We start from the raw sequence: 21,379 nt of genomic DNA, 5'->3' as shown, positions 1-21,379 counted from the left end.
CGAAATAGCTCAGATGATCTAGCAGCGTTTGCAGCTGTGAGACACGACTTTTGCACTTTCATCTGTACATTTCTGTTGGTGCCAGTGGGGAGACAGTGTCAATTTAAGCTCTCTCCTCCTGTAAGTACATCAGTGGGTCGCATTCAGATGAAATAATACTTGACATGCAAGAGTTTAATGTGCAGGATTTCATTTGAAAAGATGAGCAATCATGAAAATTCCTCTATATTCTTCAAATTTAAATACACCCTACAGTGCATTTTTGATGCAAAATATCTTTCATGCAGTGGTTGGATTTGGTATGATTGCAAACATCTGCGGCATTAGCGGGCCCACAGGAGTCTTAGCGAGACCCGAACCATGACAGTCTCAGTGCTTCAGGGGGAGATATGTACGGGGCCTGGCTTCGAGCGGCACTTACACACAGGCTTTAAATTCATTTGGATTCAATTCTAGCTCGGCAAACAGTCTGTTTCACAGAAAGGTTCGATCGTGCTGCTCATAAGAAAAAAAACCCGCCAGATGAAATGGTGACTGACTCTAGGTGTTTTTAACATTCATAAACTGCCATGACATGCCAGGTTGATATTTTGAAACTAACTGTATTTCTTATTGCTGGTGGGGTTGATGGCTGAATCCCATAACCTTCCATGGAGATTAATAAGGATTCTCTACCCATCCCCCATGTAGAACCGTCAGCCAATGGTGAACCAGATGAGTGGAGTGTCCAATATGAATCTACCTCTTAGGTCTAATGTACCAAACCAGGTCAGTCTGTGTATATGTATGTATGTATGTATGTGTCTCTCTCACTCTCTCTTACTCCAACTCACTTTCTAACACCATTCAAATATCCGTCATCACAGTTCGATGACACCAGCCATCAATGCTGAAGGAAGGTTTTTTTTGTGAAGATTAGGATTCAGTACTGTGTGTGTTTCCTTGGTAGATCATTGACTCTTGCTGGTCCATGCCGGCACTTAAGCATACCGTGTGTTGTGCGTTTGTTACGGGGAATTCTAATACTCTGTTAATGAGTATCTTAACGCGTCGGATTGTGGATTTATATTTGTAGTTTGTTAGATGGTTGATTGTCGCAACCATTCGAAAAGAAAAAAAGTGCTTGTTTTGAACTCTTAATTTCCTTACAAATTGTTGAAATATAAATGAAATTAATGTAATAAGGTAGGTCCAGTAGCTGAGAAGACTTTATTTTGCTCTCCTGACAAGCACAAGATGTGTTTTAAACAGCCCAGCGTTTGCTCTTATTCAAATCGGATCAGATCAACTCAGCGGGGCTGAGCGTTAGTGAATACCCTGTCAAACTGAAGAAATCCGCAGACCTGACGGTATTTTGTGGTTGGTTGAGCAGACGCCCCTTTAGTCTTGCTTACGGCCTGTTTTATTTCACAAGAGTGTCGCCTTTCTGTGTTTCCTCCCGCAGGGAACCCTCAACGCCCAGATGCTGGCCCAGCGTCAGCGCGAGTACCTCAGCAATCACCTACGCCAACGCCAACAGCAACAGCAGCAGCAGCAGCAGCAGCAGCAGCAGCAACAACATCTGCACCACCAGCGTGCCATGATGATGCGGACTCAGGGCATCGGCATGCCGCGCAACATGCCCAGCGGGGGCGCCGCTCCTACGCCGATGCCCATTGGCGGCACCAACCCGCGTCTCCCACAGGGCAACCCGCAGCAGTTCCCCTACCCGGCCTCCAGCTATGGTAGTCGCCCGCCCTCTTCTCCTCCACCTCCTCCTGCTCATCCCGGCTCCTCCAGCCCCTTCTCCTCCCCTCTCTCCCCCGGCCATCATCTGACTGGCCAGGGCATGATGGGAAATGTAGGCAGGCAGTACAGCAGGGTAATGAGTCCACTAGCACAGCACAGTGCCTTCCAGTTCAGCAGTTCAGGTATATGATCAGAGCGTAGCAGCGGCGTCTCAATGATCTCTGCGTGCTTCGTGGAAGATATAATCTCTTTTCTGTTGTTGTTGTTGTGGTGGTGGTGGTGGTGGTGGTGGCGGTGATCAAATACAATCACCTTTGTTCAGACTGTTGAAATCAAGCCCCTTTTTTAAGCTGATTGGGTGCGGATGAAGGTTGCACGGTTAAAATATTTTTCTTGCGCTGGATTCGTTTTTGTGTGCAGATCAGATATGTTGCATAGGATTTTCTGTTTTTACACTGAGATTAACACAGTTGTCCAAATTAAACCCTGTCACGAACCAATCCGGAGACTGACTGAGCACACATGGTCATTTTGAAGGGAAATAGCTCTGGTGGTGTTGCCGGTGAAAAAGAAGTCTTCTCTCTCCTCTGTTCTTATATTAGTTGACTTCATGTGTCTTCTGTCAGTGTTTTAGATATTGTTTTGGGGATTTTACTTGTTGTCTTCATGTTCCTGGTTGGTCTTTCAATTGTACTGCCACATGTAATTGTTACATTTACCAAGAACCGGATGTTAAATCAAAATTTTGAAGATTTTTTTCAAGAGTCAGTGGTCACTTTTTCTTCTGGTTTAGAGGCACGTTTAGAGGCAAGATCGTTCCCATTTGTCTTTCTCTGTCCCCTTGTTAAGGATGAGAGTAGAGGTAGCATAATTTACCAGCTACAGGTAAAAACTACTTTTTAGATGATAGCGTGTGTTATCGTACCTGTCCATTCACCTTATGACCCGATTATCTGCTTTAATTTCCAGGAATGAGCCAACAGCAGCAACACCCGGATCCTGTGTCAGGCTTCCCATGTGGGGCTGCAACCCCCCAGAGCCCTCTGTTGTCCCCCAGGATGGGGCAGGGTCAAAGCCCCATGCTGCAGCAGAGTCAGGGCCCACCCCAACCCCAACCCCAGGGCCCGACCCAGGGAGGACCCCCCGGCTACCAGCCTAGCACTGACCTCAACGGATGGTCCCAACCTGCCAACATCTCCACCAGCAACAGGTAAAAACTGATTAACAACTCACCATTCATGTGAACATGCTTTTCAACAGCCAACATCAGGCTCTTTTCACTGTGATTGAAGTCTTTATTTGAGAATATAATACCTGCTATTTAACGCAGCTTGCCTTCTTTCAGCGTGTACCCCCAACAGTCCCAGTCCCAGTACTCCACACAACCCAACGGAGGAATGTACAACGGCAACAACAGCATGAACCTGGGAGTCATGGCCAGCAATGGTGGCAACATGAACCAGATGTCAGGACAGATGGGCTCTATGACCTCCATGAATACAGAGCAGGTGAGAGATGCACAATTTTGGACAGGCCTAGACGCTGCCTGCTATGCACTGTTTCACGTCAATGCATAACCGTATTGGAGGCCATGATTAATGTTCACGTTTATTATTTGATTCATATTTGTCGTGTTTACTTTTGCTTCTCAGTATTACCGTGGTGTTTTAGATTCACCCTCTGTGTTTCAGAGTCACTCCTAACCTAAGGGCAGAGGCAGCTCACAGTCACTATGTTTTGGTTTTTTTTTTTAATAAATAGCACAAATAGAGACACTTATTGTCTAAATAAATTGGATTTTTATGGAAGATGCAACATAGACGTCTTTCACACGTGGCCTTTTCAACAAATGCAAAATTGTTCTGGTGTGTTTTGTGTCCACGAGTCTGACAAAAAATGGAAAATTAACTCTTGATCATGTCCAGACATGTCCTTAGTAGTCATCTCCAGTATCCAGGAGTTATTATACATATTTAGCCGTTTTGCTCATCTTTCTTGTCTTTTTTTTTTTTTTCTTTTTTTCCAGGTACAGGTGAGTGACAACAGCCTGATCCTGGAGCAGCTGGCGGGAATCGACATGCTGACACAAGACGATGACGCTAGCTCTGTAAGTAAAAGGTTGTTGTCTTTGTGCATGTTACCTTGTCTATGATAATGCTCAGATTTGTCACATAAACATCATGTGTTTAATAAGCCTGACATTATATAATTAGTGTCTCATTTACATTAGAGGAAAATTGAAGACTACATTTAGAGACAAAAACAACTCCTCCGTGATGTGCATGGTCATTTATACAGTATATGTTTTAGTGGACATATTTATTGCAAGACTATCGGGCTGTTATCTACAGGATCACCTTGGAATGGTTTTGATTATTTTATTTCAAATAAAACATTGCGTTTCATTTTGGTGACCTGTTCCCTGCACCCACAGCTATCCACAAGCTATTGTGAATGCGGTGTACCCCAGGGCTCAATTCTAGGTCCAAATTAGTTCTCAGTGTACATGCTATAATTCATTCAGTACTACACTAATGATACTATGCTGAGTCTGGCAGTTTAGTGCTCGTTTTATTATTTCCGTTGAACTGAAAATCATGGTTTGATCAATATTTTGTGTGTTAAAGTGAAATTCAGTTCAGTTTCCCTGGCCCAGTAACAGCTGAGGGTCAATCTGAAACCCGAGCAACTTTTCAAAAACCACATTTTGTCGTGTGTTAGGACTTGGGTGAACTTCACTTAAATCACTTCCCAGAACAGTCCTCATTACTTATAAAATGTTTTTGTATGTCAGTATAACAAATACTGGCTGGAAAACCTCCGGTTCTATTGTTCCAGACTTCTGATGTTACTTAAAATCCATGTGTGGACATTAAATCAAAAGGTTATTTTTTAATTGGTTAATCCATCCGTTTTCTGCTGCTTATCCAGGTCCAGGTCATGTGTCGTGATTAATTAACGACATTATCAGGATTTTTTTGTGATGTAAAGCTGCAAAGCTGTGAAAAAATATGATTATAAATGTCAATAAATTCATGCTCTCGGTAAATAATTCCAGGCCATATCATCCCTACTGTTAAAACTTATGTCTTTCATACTTTGGTCGGTATGCTATGTGTAATTTAAAAGGTCTTAAAAAGTGGTAAATTTAATATGGTGAACCCTGAAAAAAAAAAAAGAAGAAAATCTGGTGTTGTTTTTTTTTTTTATTATTATAACTTTTTTTGTATTTTTTTTTTCTTTTCTTTTTTTCCCTTTTTTTTAGATAAAAAAAATGTCCTCGATGATTAACGTGTTCTTGATTTTCCGTCTTTTTTTTAGAATTTTTGCTGACCCCAGCTGTGGTTGAGACAAGGTGACACAGGAACCCATGCAAAAACACCGACAGCTACTCAGCTCAGCTCAGCTCACGGAGGAGCAACAAGGAGCTGAGGACATGGTGATGGAAACACTGCTCCCTCTTTCACACCAGAAAGCTCGGAGGCACCAGTCGGAGAGGGGACTACCAAGACATGTAAAACCTTCTGAGCTGCATTCACGTCAGTGTCGCTGAGCTCACACTGATTTAACATTTTATGCAAAAAACAGAAAAAGGTCAGACGTTGTAGCGAAAACTACCATCTGAACCATCCTAACAGTAAATGCACAATAGGAGGATACAAGAATCACAAAAAGACATTTTGTGTCACGGCTGATTTGGGGTTTGTGCTTCAGTCCCTGGTGATTGATCAATACGTGTATCTGTATACTGCACTCTGTAAATTCTCACACAAAACCTGGTTTTCCAACGATCAGATGAAGGCTACTTATCAGTACCTGTAAGATTATCCCCGATAAACAGAACATAATCGGCATTTCCCCGGAATTATTTTCATCAGTATAACATAACCAGGCTCTATATTCTCCACTCTGAGTTTTATTTATTTTTTTTAACAAAAATGCTGTTCTCACCCACTGATTGAAGTCCAGCCGACGCTATTCTGCTGTGCTCCGTCGTCAATAAACCTCAGCACTTCCTGTAGATGTTTGTCAAATGAAGAAGGAAGGGAACTGAACTGATTTGGAGCCCTTTTTTTTTTTTTAATATGAAACACTTGGAGGAAGTGCTGAGTTTTCACTGAAAGCAAACAGCAGCAATTGCAAGCTATTGCGGCAAATGGGAGCAGAACAGAAAACGGGGGGGGGGGTCTTTAGGTAAATAAAGGCCCAGGCCACTATGTGAGAACTTATGGTACAGTATACAAATACACATCCTACATACATCCTTAAACATATACAGTACACTGTAAACGCCAGATGTTGGTCACGAGGTCAGGCTTTTCACCAGTTTAATGGTGTAACATTTTAAACATAAAAACTGAGAATCACATTAACTTCCCTTAAACTGAAATCCCCTTAAAAATCTTTCAAATGGAGCTGGTATATTCAGCGTACATTTCCCTCAAACTCAGCCTGATGTATCTGGTATCGTAGCGTGGGTTTGAACAATGCCTGTTGTCCTCGCAACATTAGTTTACAGCCACGGACACACAAGTGGTTCCAGCAGGGTCGACGAGGCTAAATTTGAGACAGCAGTATGATGGCGATCAACAAATGAGGAATATTATCAGCCTCTAGCAGCCTTAGCTTAGCCTTTTTCATCGTGAGCTGCTGAGCTGGAGTCGGACTGAACAAAACAGGATCGTTTTACCTTGCAAGTAAAAAACAAAAAAACAAAAAGGAAAAAAAAAATTAAATCTTTATTAAGTACATCATTTTACATTTATGCCAGCTTAGTTGGTTTGATTGGACGCTGGATTTTATCAAAGGATGTTATTGGCAATTATTGTTCTTTTTGCTCCTTAAAATGAAAACACAAAAACATTAAAAAAAAAAAGAAAACACTGAAATCAGGGGCAACTCGTAACATCATGTCTAAGACAGGAAGCTCCTGTATATTCAGAATGCATCTATACTTTATGACACAAAAGGTTACATGTAGCACGTCGTAGACAAATGCGCGTCTTGCAGCTCGCCGCAGTGGAACCTACCCGTCGGCTATTAGTCCCTGGTTGCGACACACAAACACCCGTGCGGTGTTTGCTGTTAGCGTGTGCTCTGATCGGATGAATGTATGCCTGACGTTGTCCAACTGTGGCCCCTCCAAGTCTCCGAAGCAGCGTGTTTGTGGTAGTGTGTGTGTGTGTGTGTGTGTGCGTGTGCGTGTGTGTGTGAGAAACTGAGATGATGTCACAGATTGACACTGGAGAAGCGAATGGTTGACAAGCATAAACGAAACATCTGGATTTTATCCTTTTATGGTTCGATTTTAGAGCCAGACAGAAAACGTCAGATAAGAAGGTTTATGACAAATATTTTACAGGTATTTATAGTTTTGAAGAAATTTTAGAGATTCTTTGAATGACATAAAAAAATCAAGGTTATCTTTCTTTATGAAAATCTCTCACGATGGTACGTGTTGATGTCATTTTAAAATTAATATATTTCGACTGCTGTAGTCGCCGGGGAGCTTTATCCCTGTTTAATGACTTTTTGAATGAAGGTGAATGTGTATAGATAGTGTACATACTTAGATTTATACCTAGATTTATAATACCATTTTTTCTTTCCCCAAGTGGTATAGCACAGCAGCAGTTTGGAGTTTTAGTCCAACAAATGTTTTTCAGAGAGAAGAAATATTTCATTGGTCGAGTTGAACCTCGGTGGGTGAAGCTAAAGACCCACAGGCAGACAAGAATGCGGGTCGACGAACTGACATGCCGGCGTGCTAGCGACGGCGACCCCTGCTACACATCAGCATGTCAACGTCACGTTCGACCGACTGTCAGTCTAATTGCCTGTGCGTCTGCTCTGCCCACTGAGGTTTTTACGACTGCGGTTATTTCTGCCTCCAACGCAGCTTTGCCTCCGAACCATGTGTGTTACAACTAACAAAACTCCATGCTACTGCGATCCATTTTTTATATATTTTTTTTTTAAACAATGAGTCTTTGTGGTTGCGATGTGCTGAAGCTCTCTCTGTCACGCTGAAGGACAGTTTAAAAAGTGTGTCGGTCTGTCGCGTCGGATCTCTCCGTGGGTGACGCCGCGACCTTTTGGACGACGAGACATTCTCCACGAGCTCCGTGCACCGGTTGATGAACCCAGGTTCACACCAGACTCGGGGGGGGGGGGGGTTAAGTTGCGACCCGGTCCCCATGAACAGGACTTTTACAGACTGGACGGCCAGCGTCTTGGGAATAGCTTCGTCAAAATCGATTTGAAAGGTGCTCCCTCTCTTCATTAGGTGCTGTCTCACATAAGCTTGTAATTGTGATGAAAACTGACTGTAAGTAGCAACATGGATTTCCTGGTCCAGAAACCTGTTAAGCACAAAGATGTGGGACTACTCTTCTCTGCAGAACAAGACAAATGTGACAACACAAACTGACTGCAAAAAGAAAACTCTGAATAGAAATGTTCAGCTTTTATTTTTCTTTTTTTTTTTTTTTTTTAAGCAAAGTGTTGCGTTGATCCCATTTTCCCTTCGTGTCCTTTCATCCATCGGTGCAGTAAATTATTATGTTCCAGTGTGCTGCATGTTATAAAACCCCAAAGATTTCATTAGGGAAAAAAACCCTCCAAGGGAAAAAATGTTAAGCCATGGAAATGTTCCGAATGTCAAACTCTCTGCATAGGTCGAGGGCCGTCAAGAGCAGGCGTGAACGCTGGCGCACAGTAACTCCTAGATCTTTTTCCTCTTGATTTGGACTGACACACGCTACATGTATGTTGGAGATTTTTCGTAGATGGATATTTTATCAATGGCAAAATACTGCAATTCATGTAAGTACCTTACGATGCTAAAGACATAGCATAATGCCTTAGATCTGTGGTTTTTCTGGTGTATAACTGTCAGGTTAACAGGTGTGTAATGTGTGTCACACACTGCCGAGTGAGTGTTTTACCCCTTCCCACTGTGGGTTTCATAATTAGATTGTTTTCTCCCAAGACGTGACACTGCACCGCCGGTGTTAGCCTGCGTTCACCTGTCTTATCAGGTCATGGAACTTCCAGTAATACTTTGTCAGCATTTTGAAATCAAAGTGCAAAAATAGCGACACTGTATTGTTGCACGGCGGAAGTGCACAATGCGACGGGGAGACTCTCCCTCACTAACGCAGTGGGTTTTTTTTTTTTTGGTTTATAAAGGGGTGTTCATTGATTTTTTTTTTTTTTTTTTTTTGCTGACCTGTCGTCGACCAGTAGGGATTAAGCAAACATCAGTTTGTCTCTAGCCGGAGATGTAGCCCTGATGCGGGACTGTACTACCGGACCTTAAATGCTTATAAAGCCCCATATTGGTCAACTTTAGAAAAATATAAACCCACTGGGGGGGACAGTCAAACTTCTCTGTAGCGGTCCGTGAGTTTTCACATCGATGTCGGTTTTCGCGTTGGGCTGCACATCGTCACGCATTGAACACATTTTCATTTCCCAAGCGAAGGCAACGGTTCTCAAATGTTGAAGGTTACAGACTAAGAAAGACGTCGCCTAAATAAAAGAGTCTAAATTAGTCCAAAGGTGGCAAAGGTTTTTATTTACCATGTCAGTCGGTGGCGAGGTTTGTTGATACCCGGCCCCGGGGAGTGAAACAAAAATGCGACTCCCACTGGAAAATCCACGAATCTGCACAGAGTGAATGTAAAAATCGACATGGCACGAAGAGCTAGTTCCTCCACATCCCGCCACCTGGACTGGCAGCACTCGGCCGTATAACTTATATTTCCAGTTCATTTCCAATTTATCTGACTGTCCCAGTTGTATTTGTATTCATTTTTTTTTTTTCTCTCTATCACTGGATGGCGCCAAAGTCAGACATTTTTCAAGTCTGGCACATTGTGGCTTTAACTTTACAAGGGCTGTGCCGGCCTGCATTAAAAACAACGGAGTGGGCAGCAAATCGAAATCCTCATGTGTGAATGTTTTTCTTTTTTTTCTTTTTTTTTCCCCCCAGTATCGTATCGTATCGTATCCAGTGCTGGGCGGTGCTTTTTTTTTTTTTTTTTTTTTCTCGTTGGCTCTAGCCAGCCTCTGCAGCCAGAACGCGTCCGCAGCGGTTTTCAGACATCGAGCGCAGGTCGGAGCGGAGCTCAGAAAAAACTGACAAAACTCTGATCACTGAGTAAAAGCTGCTGCACGGACGTTCGTTTTTCTTTCGAGGTGTGACAGTTTAGAAAATGTGCTTTTTGATTTCATTTTCTTTTTTTTTTTTTAGAATATTCTCCGAGGCCATATGCAGTTAGGGTTGGACCACTGTGAGATGTTACCTCCCGGTTTCTCTGTGACCGGCTGTCGGCTGTGCACCGCGCGTAAAACCAGCGCGATGCGAGGGTCTCACGGTGCCGGAGGAGGGCGTAGGTGCTCAAAGATGACTGTTTTTGCATTTCAGCAGATTTTTTCTTCTTCTTTTTTTTTTTTTAGAAACGGCTTTGCTCATTAGGTCTGCTGATCTTTGAATATGCTCCATTTTGTACATTTTCAGATAATTCTCGCAGATTCGTCCTAAATTTCTCCCATGTTCAAATTTACGCTTTTACGTCTTGTTCTTTTGGTGCGTGCGCGACCCGGGCCCGGCTCCAGACCTCGGTGTTGCAGACCTCGCGTCTGATTCGATCAATCCAAAGACGAATTAAGTCGGAACCGAATCGCCATTCATTCCGATGATCGAGCTATTGCAGCTGCTGCGTGGCCGCTGGACGGTCCACAAGCGCAAATGCCCGTGAATCCACGACTATCGATCTACCTGTAGACTCTGAGCCACGACCACGACCGAGGCCACGCTGTGCACCATGGGCCATTACAAGCCCAGTGAAGAACTGTCACTGGCTCCCATTAACAACGACACCCACGTCCTGACTCTTGATCCCTTGACCTTTAGTGCTCCCCCGATCGCCGACCCTCGCCAGACGTGGCTCCCACCTGCGGAACTTCCATCTTGAGCCACGGCGGAGAGCCCGGATCCACCCGAGACGACCGGGGCTGAATCTGGGCCGACTGCGTAGAAGACGGTGTGGGGGGGGCTACGAGTGGCACTCAGTGTGAACGTCACACAGCTCCCCAATAAAAGGGCTGTGAAGAGCCGACGCAGGATCCATACAAAGTGTAAGTCCTGCCAGAGGTTGGGTCCGGTAGCTCTGAGGTTTGACAACAGAAGGTTTACGCGACATGACGGTGTGAGATACAGTAAGCATTACGTTGCGCATTAGCCAGATGTTCACACCCAGCGCGCCACAGTTGTCCCATTTCACTGGTGCGCGTGTGGCGCTCTCTTCCTCCGTTTGGGATCTCGACCGTAAAATAAGACACTTCCCGGCCACGTAACCAGGTTCATGACACGCCCGGGTCCGTGCGCCGGAGCGGTTCCTCGTTTTAAATCCCCGACTCTCATTTGGAGAAGTGAGGGACGGCAAAAAACAAAAACAAAAAAACAAAAACGGGCCTCGAGTCATGAGGATTTACCGCGTGCGAGCCAAGCGCACGTTAAGACCCCGCTGCGTTCTGCGGATAGAGACCGGAACCTCGGTGCTGGTCCGGGACCCGGTGGCCTCCGAGTGGCCCCTTCGACTCTACAGTCACGCAGCCGTGCCACTGTCTGCCCGCGGAGATAAGGAATCGGTGGCGCCCCCCCCTCCCCCAGATAAACCGTGAATGTCCGATTGTGAAACGTAGCCGCTGCCGGCCGCCGTAGGTTGCTCAACCAGACGCAGATAAAGCTGGCACCGCGAAAGCAGCCGCCCAAGGTCACGAACCCCGTGACGGGTCGTGTCCTGTGTCGAACCTGTACAGTCAAAAATGGTAATGTGACGTTTTTGAGAAGGGTTACACACACACACACACACACACACACACACACAATATATATACACTCTATGATATGATAGAGCGACACCTGGAGCGTTTCGTATCTGAAGTATCTGAGATTTTTGTATCTGTATCCAGCTCATTGCTGCCGCAGTTGCATCACGTCGTCCAATCTCTCCGTGTTGCATTATTGTCAACTTTTCATGCCGTTACAACACCCGCTTTTCCGTGTGTGTGTGTGTGTGTGTGTCACAAAGAAACTTCTGAATCGCCACTGTAAGCGTATTATTTCCCGACTGAGGGACCACTACACCCCCCCCCCCTGCGAATACGTGATCTGGACGCCCATTGGTGGACTCAGCCGTCAGTCAGGAACGCTGCCGCGTCATTGGCTCGCCGCCTCGGGCTTTTGCGTCTCCGGGCCCCCTCCTCGTGAGAGCCAAAGACTGGTTGAAGAAGTGGAGACCCGTCGCTCTGACTCTTTTTCCGGGACCAGAAATAGGAGCTGGACGGGAAAACAAAACAAAACAAAACAAAGAAAAAAGATGAAGAAAAGCATCTGACAGACATGACGAGAGAGATTCTCTGTTCCCGAACTTTGACAGGACCACAGGTGAACCAGATGGAAGAACCAGATGCAGCCTAAACCGGACCTCATTAAGTCGTTACAAGTAGCTTCGGCTCAGTCGTTGTTTCTATGAAGCACATTCGTGACACTTTATCCCCCCGAAGTTTCTAAAAGTCCCTTCGTAGTCTGCAAGAGCTCATTTTTCTGAATCACTCACTTGAATATTTTGCCTTTTTCTAATAAAACCCGGAATCTAATCTGTGCTGGAAAAAAAGAGAGAAAGAAAAAGCTCAGTTTTTACTATGAACGCGTGTCTCTTCTATTTCGAGATGCGGGGCCGACTTGTGAGGACAGGCCCGGGAAAAATAATAAAAAACCCCGTGGCCTGGCGAAGTGCGCGCCGGCGTCGGCGGCGGCTTCTTCGCTTCCTTTGGTCGAAACCGACCCAAAACGGAAAACAATGACCCGACGAACCAGGAATGCAGCACTCGCGAGAACCGCAGCCCGAGATATGAGGCCGAGTGTGAACCCCGCACAGGCAGGAAAAAAAAAAAAAAGAAAAAGAAAAAGAAAGAAAAGGCAGAGTGTTGTCAAAAAAGCAGACCGTGTTATTTCCCGTCAAATATCAGGCGCCGCCGCGTCTCGAGTCCCGTTTGGTGGCAGGTGGCAAACGCCTCCCGTGTCTGTCGAGCTGCCTTTTCTCTGCCATTTTTTTGTTTTTGTTTTCGTTTTTAAAAGCGTGGTGCGCCGGTTGGACGTCAGCGCGCCAGAGACCAGTGCGCTCTGCGGACGGCGTTTGCCGGGGAGTGCCGTGCGCGCCGTGCACCGGTCGTTCCCGCGAGGCGTCGGGTGAGTCATCTTTCCGAAATCTCCGATCTTCGGCGGTGGGGGTGTGCGTGCGAGGGAGGAGGGCGGTGACCGCTGCGGTCCTACTAACAGCAGCAGTCCTCCAGCCTCGGAGACCCACAGTGCCGCTCGTCGCCGCAGGTCTCCGGTCGCGTCGGTGCAACCGATTGTTTCGTTTTCGGTCTGGTTTTTTTTTGTGTGGCTTTTTTCTCTTTCGGTGGCAGGTGACCTCGACCACCGGGGGGCAGAGATGACTGGCGCGGCGGCACCCAAGCGGCAGGACACCAAGAAATTTTTCGAGAATCTGTCCGGCGCCGGCAAATCCATCGCCGTGCTGACCAGCGGAGGAGATGCCCAAGGTAACGTTGCGGGGGTTCCATTGTCGGACAGCCCCGCCGAGTCCCCGCGTTTGAAGCCGCGGAGAGCGAAGTGCCGCCGGGGAACACTAGAGCAAAAAACCACCTCGGCGCTCGGCCCGGGTCGCCTTGTCTGCTTTAGTTCACCTGTGTCTGTTCCCCCGCGCGTCGAGCCAGTTCCGTTATCGGACGTTTATTGTTATTTTTTTATTTCATTCATTATTGTTTCGTTTTATTTATGTATTTCACACCCGCCGCTGCCGTTTGCAGAGTGTGCGCGGCGTTTTCCCCCCCAGCGGTGCCGACGATGGTTGGCGGTCGTTTGCCGTCAGCACCTGGTCCATGTCTATTCCGGCCTCAGCCGAAGTCCCTGTCCGAGAATGGAAGCGTGCGATAAAGCAGTCGCTAGGTTACAGCCCCGCTCTGCCGGACGAGCGAGTCAAGTCAGGAGAGTTCAGGTTCACAGCATCCTGTGAGGATAAAGTAGAGTTGATGTTTTTTTGTCCTCCTCCCGCACACACACACACACACTCATCCTCTCATGTTACCACCTGGGACTCCCGCATCATTCTTCACGGGCCGTTAGGTGCGTCTGAACGGCAGGTTATGCAACAGCTGACGCTCCCCCGGTCCCGCTCCGGGTCTGGCACGGTCGCACACGGATGCTGCAGTGTTTACCGCGGGGCAGCGGAGGCACCCCCGTCCACACCGCGATTATCGAAGAACACATGAGGTGTCCCCCCCCAAAGCCCCAGCCCCCCGGTCTGCATCTACACTACATGGGCCGGGTTGAGAGATGGTGCAGGGTTGTGTGTGTGTGTGTGTTTGCGCGCCTGCATCTGCGTCCCTCTGCGCATCCACATTGGTCTCAGGCCGTAAGCTCTAATTTAATCATATTTCTACAGCTTCCCCATTAGGAGCTTCCCCGGCTCCGGTTCCGCCTAAGAGGCTTTTAAATCGAACGTCATCTCGCTCTGGTCTGGCCATTTTTTATTTCTTATTTTTATTTATTTTCTATTTATTTTTTTTGCCGTTTTCCAGGATTTGATGTGGGGTCGGCGTGATTCCCGGTGCGCGACGTGGCCTCGGCGATGGCGTCCGCGCTGGTTCAGTTGAGCGCGGCAGCGCTACAGGTGCCGTGAATCGAGGGTGATCGAACGAACTTCGCTTCAGGCGAAAAACAAGACGGACGAACGAACGAACACGGCTCGTCAATCACGCGGACGCGCGAGGACCACGGTCAAAGCCGGACCGAGTGAAATAGCCCGTTTCCGTTTTCAGCCCTTCACAATAAACGTCGCACGAGTGGCCCACGGCGTGGCCGCGGCCTCGCCTCCGTTGCGCGGGCGGACTGCGCCCGGCTTCCCGTGTCGCTGCGGGCCGCTTGATTCTTCCCGTCCGGGAGGGCTTCGTGCCGCCTACGTGACGAGCAGCGAGTACGCAGCGATGTGGCGGTGACGGAACTAAACGCAGATAAACGAAACTCTTAGCGTGAGGTGACGCACTATCACACGACATTAATCATTCCTAGCCCATATTCTTGGAGTGCCGCCGGTCCCCGGTACCGATTATTGTCACACACCGTGGAGTTAGTGAAGCGTCCCAGTGGTTTATCGTGTAATATTGATGAAGCATCATCAGGACGTGTGTTTTTATTGTGACACGTTACAGTATAGTCCACTCCGTGTCGTCCCTCTGCGGATCGCGGGGGGGGGTTGCGCTCTGCCAGCCAGACCTACAGGGCGGCGGGTCGACCGCACGCCACGCGTCGGTGGAGTGCGGCGATGCGCGGTCTCCGTCAGCCCCGCGCCACGGCGCGTCGGCCGGCGCAGCCTCTGCGGCAACGGCGTACGTTCCCTCCGCCGGGAGCAGCCGAGACTGGAGCGGAGCCACAGCCCCGGTGAGAATGCGTGGCGTTTCTCTCGTGCCTCACCACCGGTGACCTTGACCTTGGCCCTCAGCATTCATATCGGGGTCTCGACCTATTCCGCGCTTCCATGAATCCGATCAAGAACAATCACTGGTCTTTGAATATATTAGAATTTAATTCCCAATTTGTATTTACAAACATAAAGTTCATTTAATTAAATCAAGTAGGAAAAGCTTTAATAACAGAGGGGACAAACTGCAGGTTACAGCAATTCAGAGTTTTCATTGGTTCTCATTTCCTTACTTTTGAACCAACACGCTGTGTCTGGAAGGATCGTTAATATGAACTAATGAGGGCTTGAAGACAAGGAGCAGTCCCTGGTTTCATTCACTATCCTTGACCAGTAACGTCCTGTTAGTGCATAGTCGTTGCCCGTATGTGACAGAGAGACGGGCCTCGCTCTCAGAGGGGTCAGAGGTCAGAGTCCGTCTTTGCCTCGAGCCCAATCTGCCACGTCCTGCTAAAAGCATCCTGGGAAGTCAAGAAAAGTTGAATCGCGGCAGACCCCCGCGGACTTTCTGTGCCCGTAGAAGCACCAGCCCTAACGTTGCAAATTTTCCTACCGCACACACACACACACACACACACACACACACACACACCGGAGATGTTTAGTCAGTGCAGCAGGCTGGAGGGAAATACGCAAAGCATCTCATGAGATGTGGTGAGTGCGAGTTATTCCAAGGGAAGTTATTCCAGCTGGAACAGGACACACACACACACACACACACACACACGGTGAGATTACTAATGTGTAGTTCTTTTCCAGCATCTGTCACCCCGTGGCCTCAACCCATCACCGACCGTTTTTGAAACCCCCGCCAAACCCACCGTCCAATTAGAACTCCTCTCACCGTCTTTCCTCAGATCCTTCCTCAGCCAATCAGCGCTGTCCGTGGTCTCTTAGCAACACCAGCTCATCCCATCAGCCCTCGTTAGTGTGCGACACAGCCTGAAACCACTTCCAGGCTCGCGCGCTCTGTTTCCTCTGTCAAGCGCACTAACCCCCGCCCCGGGCATCTAACCTGCATTATAATGTCAGGACTTCTGGCTTGAGAGCAGCACCAGTCACAGAAATGTACTATTCACTGTGTTATTTCAGGCAACAGGGAAAAGCTACATAAAAACAAAAGACAGAAACAGAGATTAAAATGAGATTTATCATTTATTATCGTAAAGAGGTTTCACTCCGTCGACCGTTGACAGTGAAAATCCCTTTTTTTATATTCTGGTTTTATTTAAAACAATTTCATTTTAAAACAATTAATCAAGAAAATGATAAAACGATCGTCAGATCAGCCAGTGATGAAAACAACTGTTTAGTTGCAGCCCGAGTTGACTTTATTTTACTTTACTTTAGTCTGTTGTGTTTGCAACTCCCCCAACACCCGCAGATTTATGAATCAGCTGAGTCCGCACTGAGCCCAAACGTTCACTTTTGCGATCCCGGGTCTTGTGAAACCCGTGCAAAACCCTCAAAAACCGGCGCCGCTCGTCTGAGTTCCTGCAAATGGAGTTTTTTGAGATTACAGCTTTTTTTTTACACGTGATCAGTGTCTAGAGTCTGTTGAATGTGACAGCGTCCAGAAACATCGCCGACCGCCCACCTTAGTGTCTGCCGTCTGGTAAACAACTATTTAGTCCTTTTGTCGTAGTAGAAATACGTGGCTCACGGTGCAAAGTATTCCACAAGGAATGTGTGTGGTTGCATGAATACGACTGGATATCGCAGCTCTTTGCCGGAGAGCGTCGCTTTGCATTGTGGTAAGAATCGAGCCACAGTTTACTCTTTTGTCGTTCCACCCTGTGTTTTGGGGTTTTTTTGTTGTTTTTGTTTTGTTTTTTTTGCTGCGGTCCTCTGCCGTGGCCCCCTCCGCTGTGCCGACCTCAGTGAAATGAGGTGGGGCTGCGTTTTGTTTTGTTTTGTTTTGTTTTTTTTCTACACGGTGCTGTTGTCTGAACGACATTGTCGTCCGAGGAGTAGTCGCATCCCAGACACGCTCTGCACACAGGGGCCCGTGAGTGGGACGGGGGTGGGACTACGGCACGTGGCGCGGGACAGAGTCGCGATGGCCGCGGGGGGGCAGCTTGCAGAGAACGGGCTCGTGGAGATCCAACGGGCCTGCCGCCCAATGCAAGTCATCATTTTCACATCGGTGTGCATCATACAATAAAAGCCTTTGGTAATAAGTGTCGTGACTCCCAGCGCGATGGTCTTGGGACCCTTCAGGATGGATGACGAGACGGTCGAGGGAATTTTGTCAACGCCAGTCCTGACGTTTGATTAATCATAATCATCAAATATCAGCTGGTGTCATCTTCTCGAGTGTGAGGATTTGCTTTTTCTCTCTACCCATCGACTGCTGTATATGGGTAACGTCACCTTGGGCTCTGGGAACCAATGATGGGCCTTTTTTTTATACGCTTAACAATCAGTCAATCATTGAAGACATAACTCATATACGAAGTGATTATGAAAGTGATCATTAGTCGCAGCTGCAGTATAAATTTCATTTGCGGTCTTTTTTTTTTTTTTGCAGTGATCGTGTATTATTGGCTTCCACGCCCAGTATCTCCATTAGCATCGTTACAGTTTAATCGTAGCTTCGGGTTGCAGCGCTGAAGCGAAGTGTTAGGTATGCCCGTCACCCTGCCGGCCGGACGCCCAGTATTTATCCCCGTCGCACTGATGGTGTCCGTCTCGGCCTGACTGTGCAACCCCGGCACTGATCACAGGCCTGAGATTTACCGTTGTTCCCGTTTCCAATTTCACTAAGAGCTCCGACAGACGCTTCTGTGTCTTGGCTCGAGGTCCTCAGGGGCACTCTTGCTCTGTCTCCTCTCTCCGCCTCTCTCTCCTTTGACGTCTTTACCTCTCCCGTCGTCTGCTGATCCGTCTGGCCCTCTGCCCATCCCCGTTCATGCTCTTCTGTGCCCTGATTTTTCTCTCTTTCTCTCTCTGTCTGTTTTTTTTTTTTTACCTTTGTCTATATTAAACGGTGGTGTATCCAAGACTGACTGGAAGCAGGAATGGCTAACGTTTCCCTGATATTGAAAAAATGGTTTAATGGTTTCATTAGGCGACAGTTTTGTTTTCGAGGACAAGTTCATTGACAAATTAGAGATGGAAATGTACGAGAGAAAAACGGTGAACTGAGCCTGTGTCACGGCAGTGTGGCCGCGGACGTACAATATCTGTCCACCACAGCCCCCAGAAATGGTGGGCACAAGACTGTTTGTTTCCGTGACAACCACTAACTCTTCTCTGTCCTTCTCCAGGCATGAACGCCGCCGTCAGGGCGGCCGTCCGAATGGGCATCTACGTGGGGGCGAAGGTCTACTTCATCCACGAGGTGAGACGTGACTCGTGACTCGGGCTCCCGACGTGGCCTCCGGGGAGTCTGGGTTTTTTTTTTTTGTCCTTATTGACGAGGAGCTGAATTAGTACTGATGAGTCTGGGATTGTCTTTGAGGGAGCGCCAGCAGGATTGAAGGATCGAATACAAGACCACGTCTGGCTACAGGCTCGTGGATCCTTTCAGAGCCACGGAAAGTCTGGGAAAATCATCCAGACGAAAGGCATTTGAAATCTGAACACCTGTGTTTAAACTGCTCTCAGAATTAGATTTAAAAGGTTACATGAGGTTAATAATATTATTAATAGTTAATGTTTCATTGAAAATAGATGAGAAGTTATTGGTTCTTAAATGTATTAATGCCGTTCGACATGCTTAGCTACAGTGTTTCTTCCAACATAACTTATCCTTCACATTTAAATTCATACGTGAAGATTTGCAGTGGGCCAGTTGGAAGTTGGGTTTCTGGATTATTAGGTGAATCCGAAAAGCTTCGGTCCTCCAACGCTTTCTATTTTACTATACACATCAAAAAACTTCCATATCGTATATCATCATGTGGGCTTTTTTCAGTAAATATATATATAATAGGGATTCATGCCAGAGTATTTTGTCAGTTGGAAACTGAGGTCCAGACTATCCTTTGCAATCAGGGCAATACCTTTATGATGTCTTTATTTGATCTCCCCTTGTGAAAATGTCCATTTTTAAGTCTCGCCCTGTCTCCATGTCGTGTTTTCTGCTGGCGACACATCAGTGACATCTGGTTTTTCCGTTTTTTCCCCAGAGGGATTCGGCACTTCCTGCTCATTGCTGGGACTGTTTAACCTCCCTATAGGGTCTGTCTATATTTATAACCTGCCGGTAGCGAGGCAAATATTTGCCTTCGTGCGGAGTCTGTATGTACGCAGATAAGACACAGATCCTGTGATGGGAAACACACGCTTGGTCAACCTGAATAGCTGAATTTTTAAATGCATATATTTTAGTTCAGTTTGTCGATCAGTATACACTGTAGTTGACCATGCACGACCGTCTTGCTTTACACCACTTTGTTTTAGCTAAATTCATTAAAAAAAAAAAATCATTTAGCTACTAAATCAATATACTCACAGAGTGTATTCACATACTTTGCAAATTCTTAATTGCATTTTAATGATCCTCATTTCCTTCGGCAACTTCATAACTAGAAGAGCTTGGCCGAGAAGTTGTTGCATTAATGGCTCTTGTGCGGAGACGGTTGTACTCATTTGCGAAAAAAAAAAAAAAGTCACTGTTTGTGCTGCATTTTAAGCGTAATCTTAAATATAACTGTTGTAATACTGTCAGGATGAGGGTTTTGCTTCCCATTGGAGTCACGCATGCTCAAGCAGTTGAAATTAAACTAATATTAATACGAAATTAAAAAAAATACGTTGCAGGTGAAGTGCTTGAGGATAATCTGCTACAGAACTATAGCAGAAAAGAAAAGCGACGATAAATCCCTGTCAGCTAGATATCTGAGACTTCTTGGATACTGAATGTCTGGGGATGTGTGTGCAGTTTGGACGGGCATGATGCCGCTGATGGCAGTGACGCGGGGGGGTAGAGATGGTCTGGTTTCAGTGTGGATGTAACTGGACTACCAGGGCAAGACCTGCAACTACCAGCGCTAAAAGATTGCATTTAAGTTCTTATATCAATTTCGATTATATGTATTTTTCAAACGTATTTATCGCTGGAACCTTTTGTCGATTAGTTGATCGACGGACAATTAACCTGCAGCAATTTTGATAATCGACTAATCATGAAAGTCGTTTTCAAGCGAAAAATGCCCAACGCGTTCCGGTTCCGTCTTCTCGGATGCGAGTATTCGGTCCTTTTTCTCTGATATCTGCCAATGACGTGGTGAATATCTGTCGTGTCTGTCACTCCTCTCAGGGCTACCAGGGGATGGTGGACGGCGGAGACAACATCAAGGAGGCGACGTGGGAAAGCGTCTCCAGCATGCTGCAAGTGGTGAGCAGGGCTTTCTGCTGCCGTTTCCGGCCGCACACCCTGGATATAGCGGCACCGGGTTGAAATAAAACTGTCCACGTTTCCTCCTCCCCTCTGCAAACAGTGAAAACTCTTGAATTCAGCCGGCGTTAAAAGATTGGATCCCAGCGGTGTCGGCGCTCGTGCCAGCTCAGTGGAATATCTGCTGCGTTGGTGGAGATCTGTGATCACTGAAAGTGACTCAGCGACAAAGCTTTTCTCTTTGAGCCAAGTGTGTCTGTGACTGAATTAGACCTTTTCACTGTTTGTCATAATTAGTCATTCAGTGTCGAAGGGGGATTACATTCAGAGGTTTTATCTTGTACACAATATTATTAAACAGCCGGCGGGATAAGGGGCCATAAAAAAGGCTCCGTATAATGTGAATGATATTGGTTTGAAAAATGAGAAATTAGTTTTTCACAACAGCCTAATAGAGCCAGCAGAAGAGCGAGCAATTCCAGATTATCATCTGCGTTTTCCTCAGGGTGGCACGGTCATCGGCAGCGCCCGCTGCAAAGAGTTTCGAACCCACGAGGGCCGCTTGAAGGCCGCACACAACCTGGTGCAGCACTGCATCACCAACCTGTGCGTGATCGGTGGAGACGGCAGCCTGACCGGAGCCAACCTCTTTAGGGAGGAGTGGAGCGGCCTGTTGGATGAGCTCCTCCAGCAAGGTGACTGCTCGCATTGCGGGACTTTCAGGTGGCTTTCCGTACCACGTTACTCCGCCTTT

At 46.9% G+C, this 21,379-nt stretch overlaps 2 protein-coding genes across 5 annotated transcripts in view; both read left to right on the top strand.

Moving 5' to 3' along the window:
• Nucleotides 1–5,154, top strand: part of LOC120798999 (nuclear receptor coactivator 2-like) — a 55,862-nt gene extending 50,708 nt beyond the window's left edge. The window contains exons 18-23 of the mRNA XM_040143798.1: nucleotides 691–768; nucleotides 1,445–1,910; nucleotides 2,698–2,938; nucleotides 3,074–3,236; nucleotides 3,755–3,835; nucleotides 5,050–5,154. Coding sequence (XP_039999732.1) covers nucleotides 691–768; nucleotides 1,445–1,910; nucleotides 2,698–2,938; nucleotides 3,074–3,236; nucleotides 3,755–3,835; nucleotides 5,050–5,061 — 1,041 coding nt within the window. The 3' untranslated portion in view covers nucleotides 5,062–5,154. The remainder of the gene's footprint in view (nucleotides 1–690; nucleotides 769–1,444; nucleotides 1,911–2,697; nucleotides 2,939–3,073; nucleotides 3,237–3,754; nucleotides 3,836–5,049) is intronic.
• Nucleotides 5,155–13,083: 7,929 nt separating this feature from the next.
• The window catches only part of LOC120798827 (ATP-dependent 6-phosphofructokinase, platelet type-like), a 31,738-nt gene continuing 23,442 nt past the window's right edge, over nucleotides 13,084–21,379 (top strand). For 3 of the 4 annotated variants that reach the window (XM_040143516.1, XM_040143517.1, XM_040143515.1), the window contains exons 1-4: nucleotides 13,084–13,344; nucleotides 18,551–18,624; nucleotides 20,548–20,625; nucleotides 21,131–21,320. In XM_040143516.1, the coding sequence (XP_039999450.1) occupies nucleotides 13,236–13,344; nucleotides 18,551–18,624; nucleotides 20,548–20,625; nucleotides 21,131–21,320 (451 nt within the window). In that variant the 5' untranslated portion in view covers nucleotides 13,084–13,235. The remainder of the gene's footprint in view (nucleotides 13,345–18,550; nucleotides 18,625–20,547; nucleotides 20,626–21,130; nucleotides 21,321–21,379) is intronic. The other variant, XM_040143514.1, reaches the window with a different exon arrangement.

Source organism: Xiphias gladius, chromosome 14 (genome assembly GCF_016859285.1).
Source record: "Xiphias gladius isolate SHS-SW01 ecotype Sanya breed wild chromosome 14, ASM1685928v1, whole genome shotgun sequence".
NCBI lineage: Eukaryota > Metazoa > Chordata > Actinopteri > Istiophoriformes > Xiphiidae > Xiphias > Xiphias gladius.
This window is presented reverse-complemented; position numbering and strand designations above follow the sequence as displayed.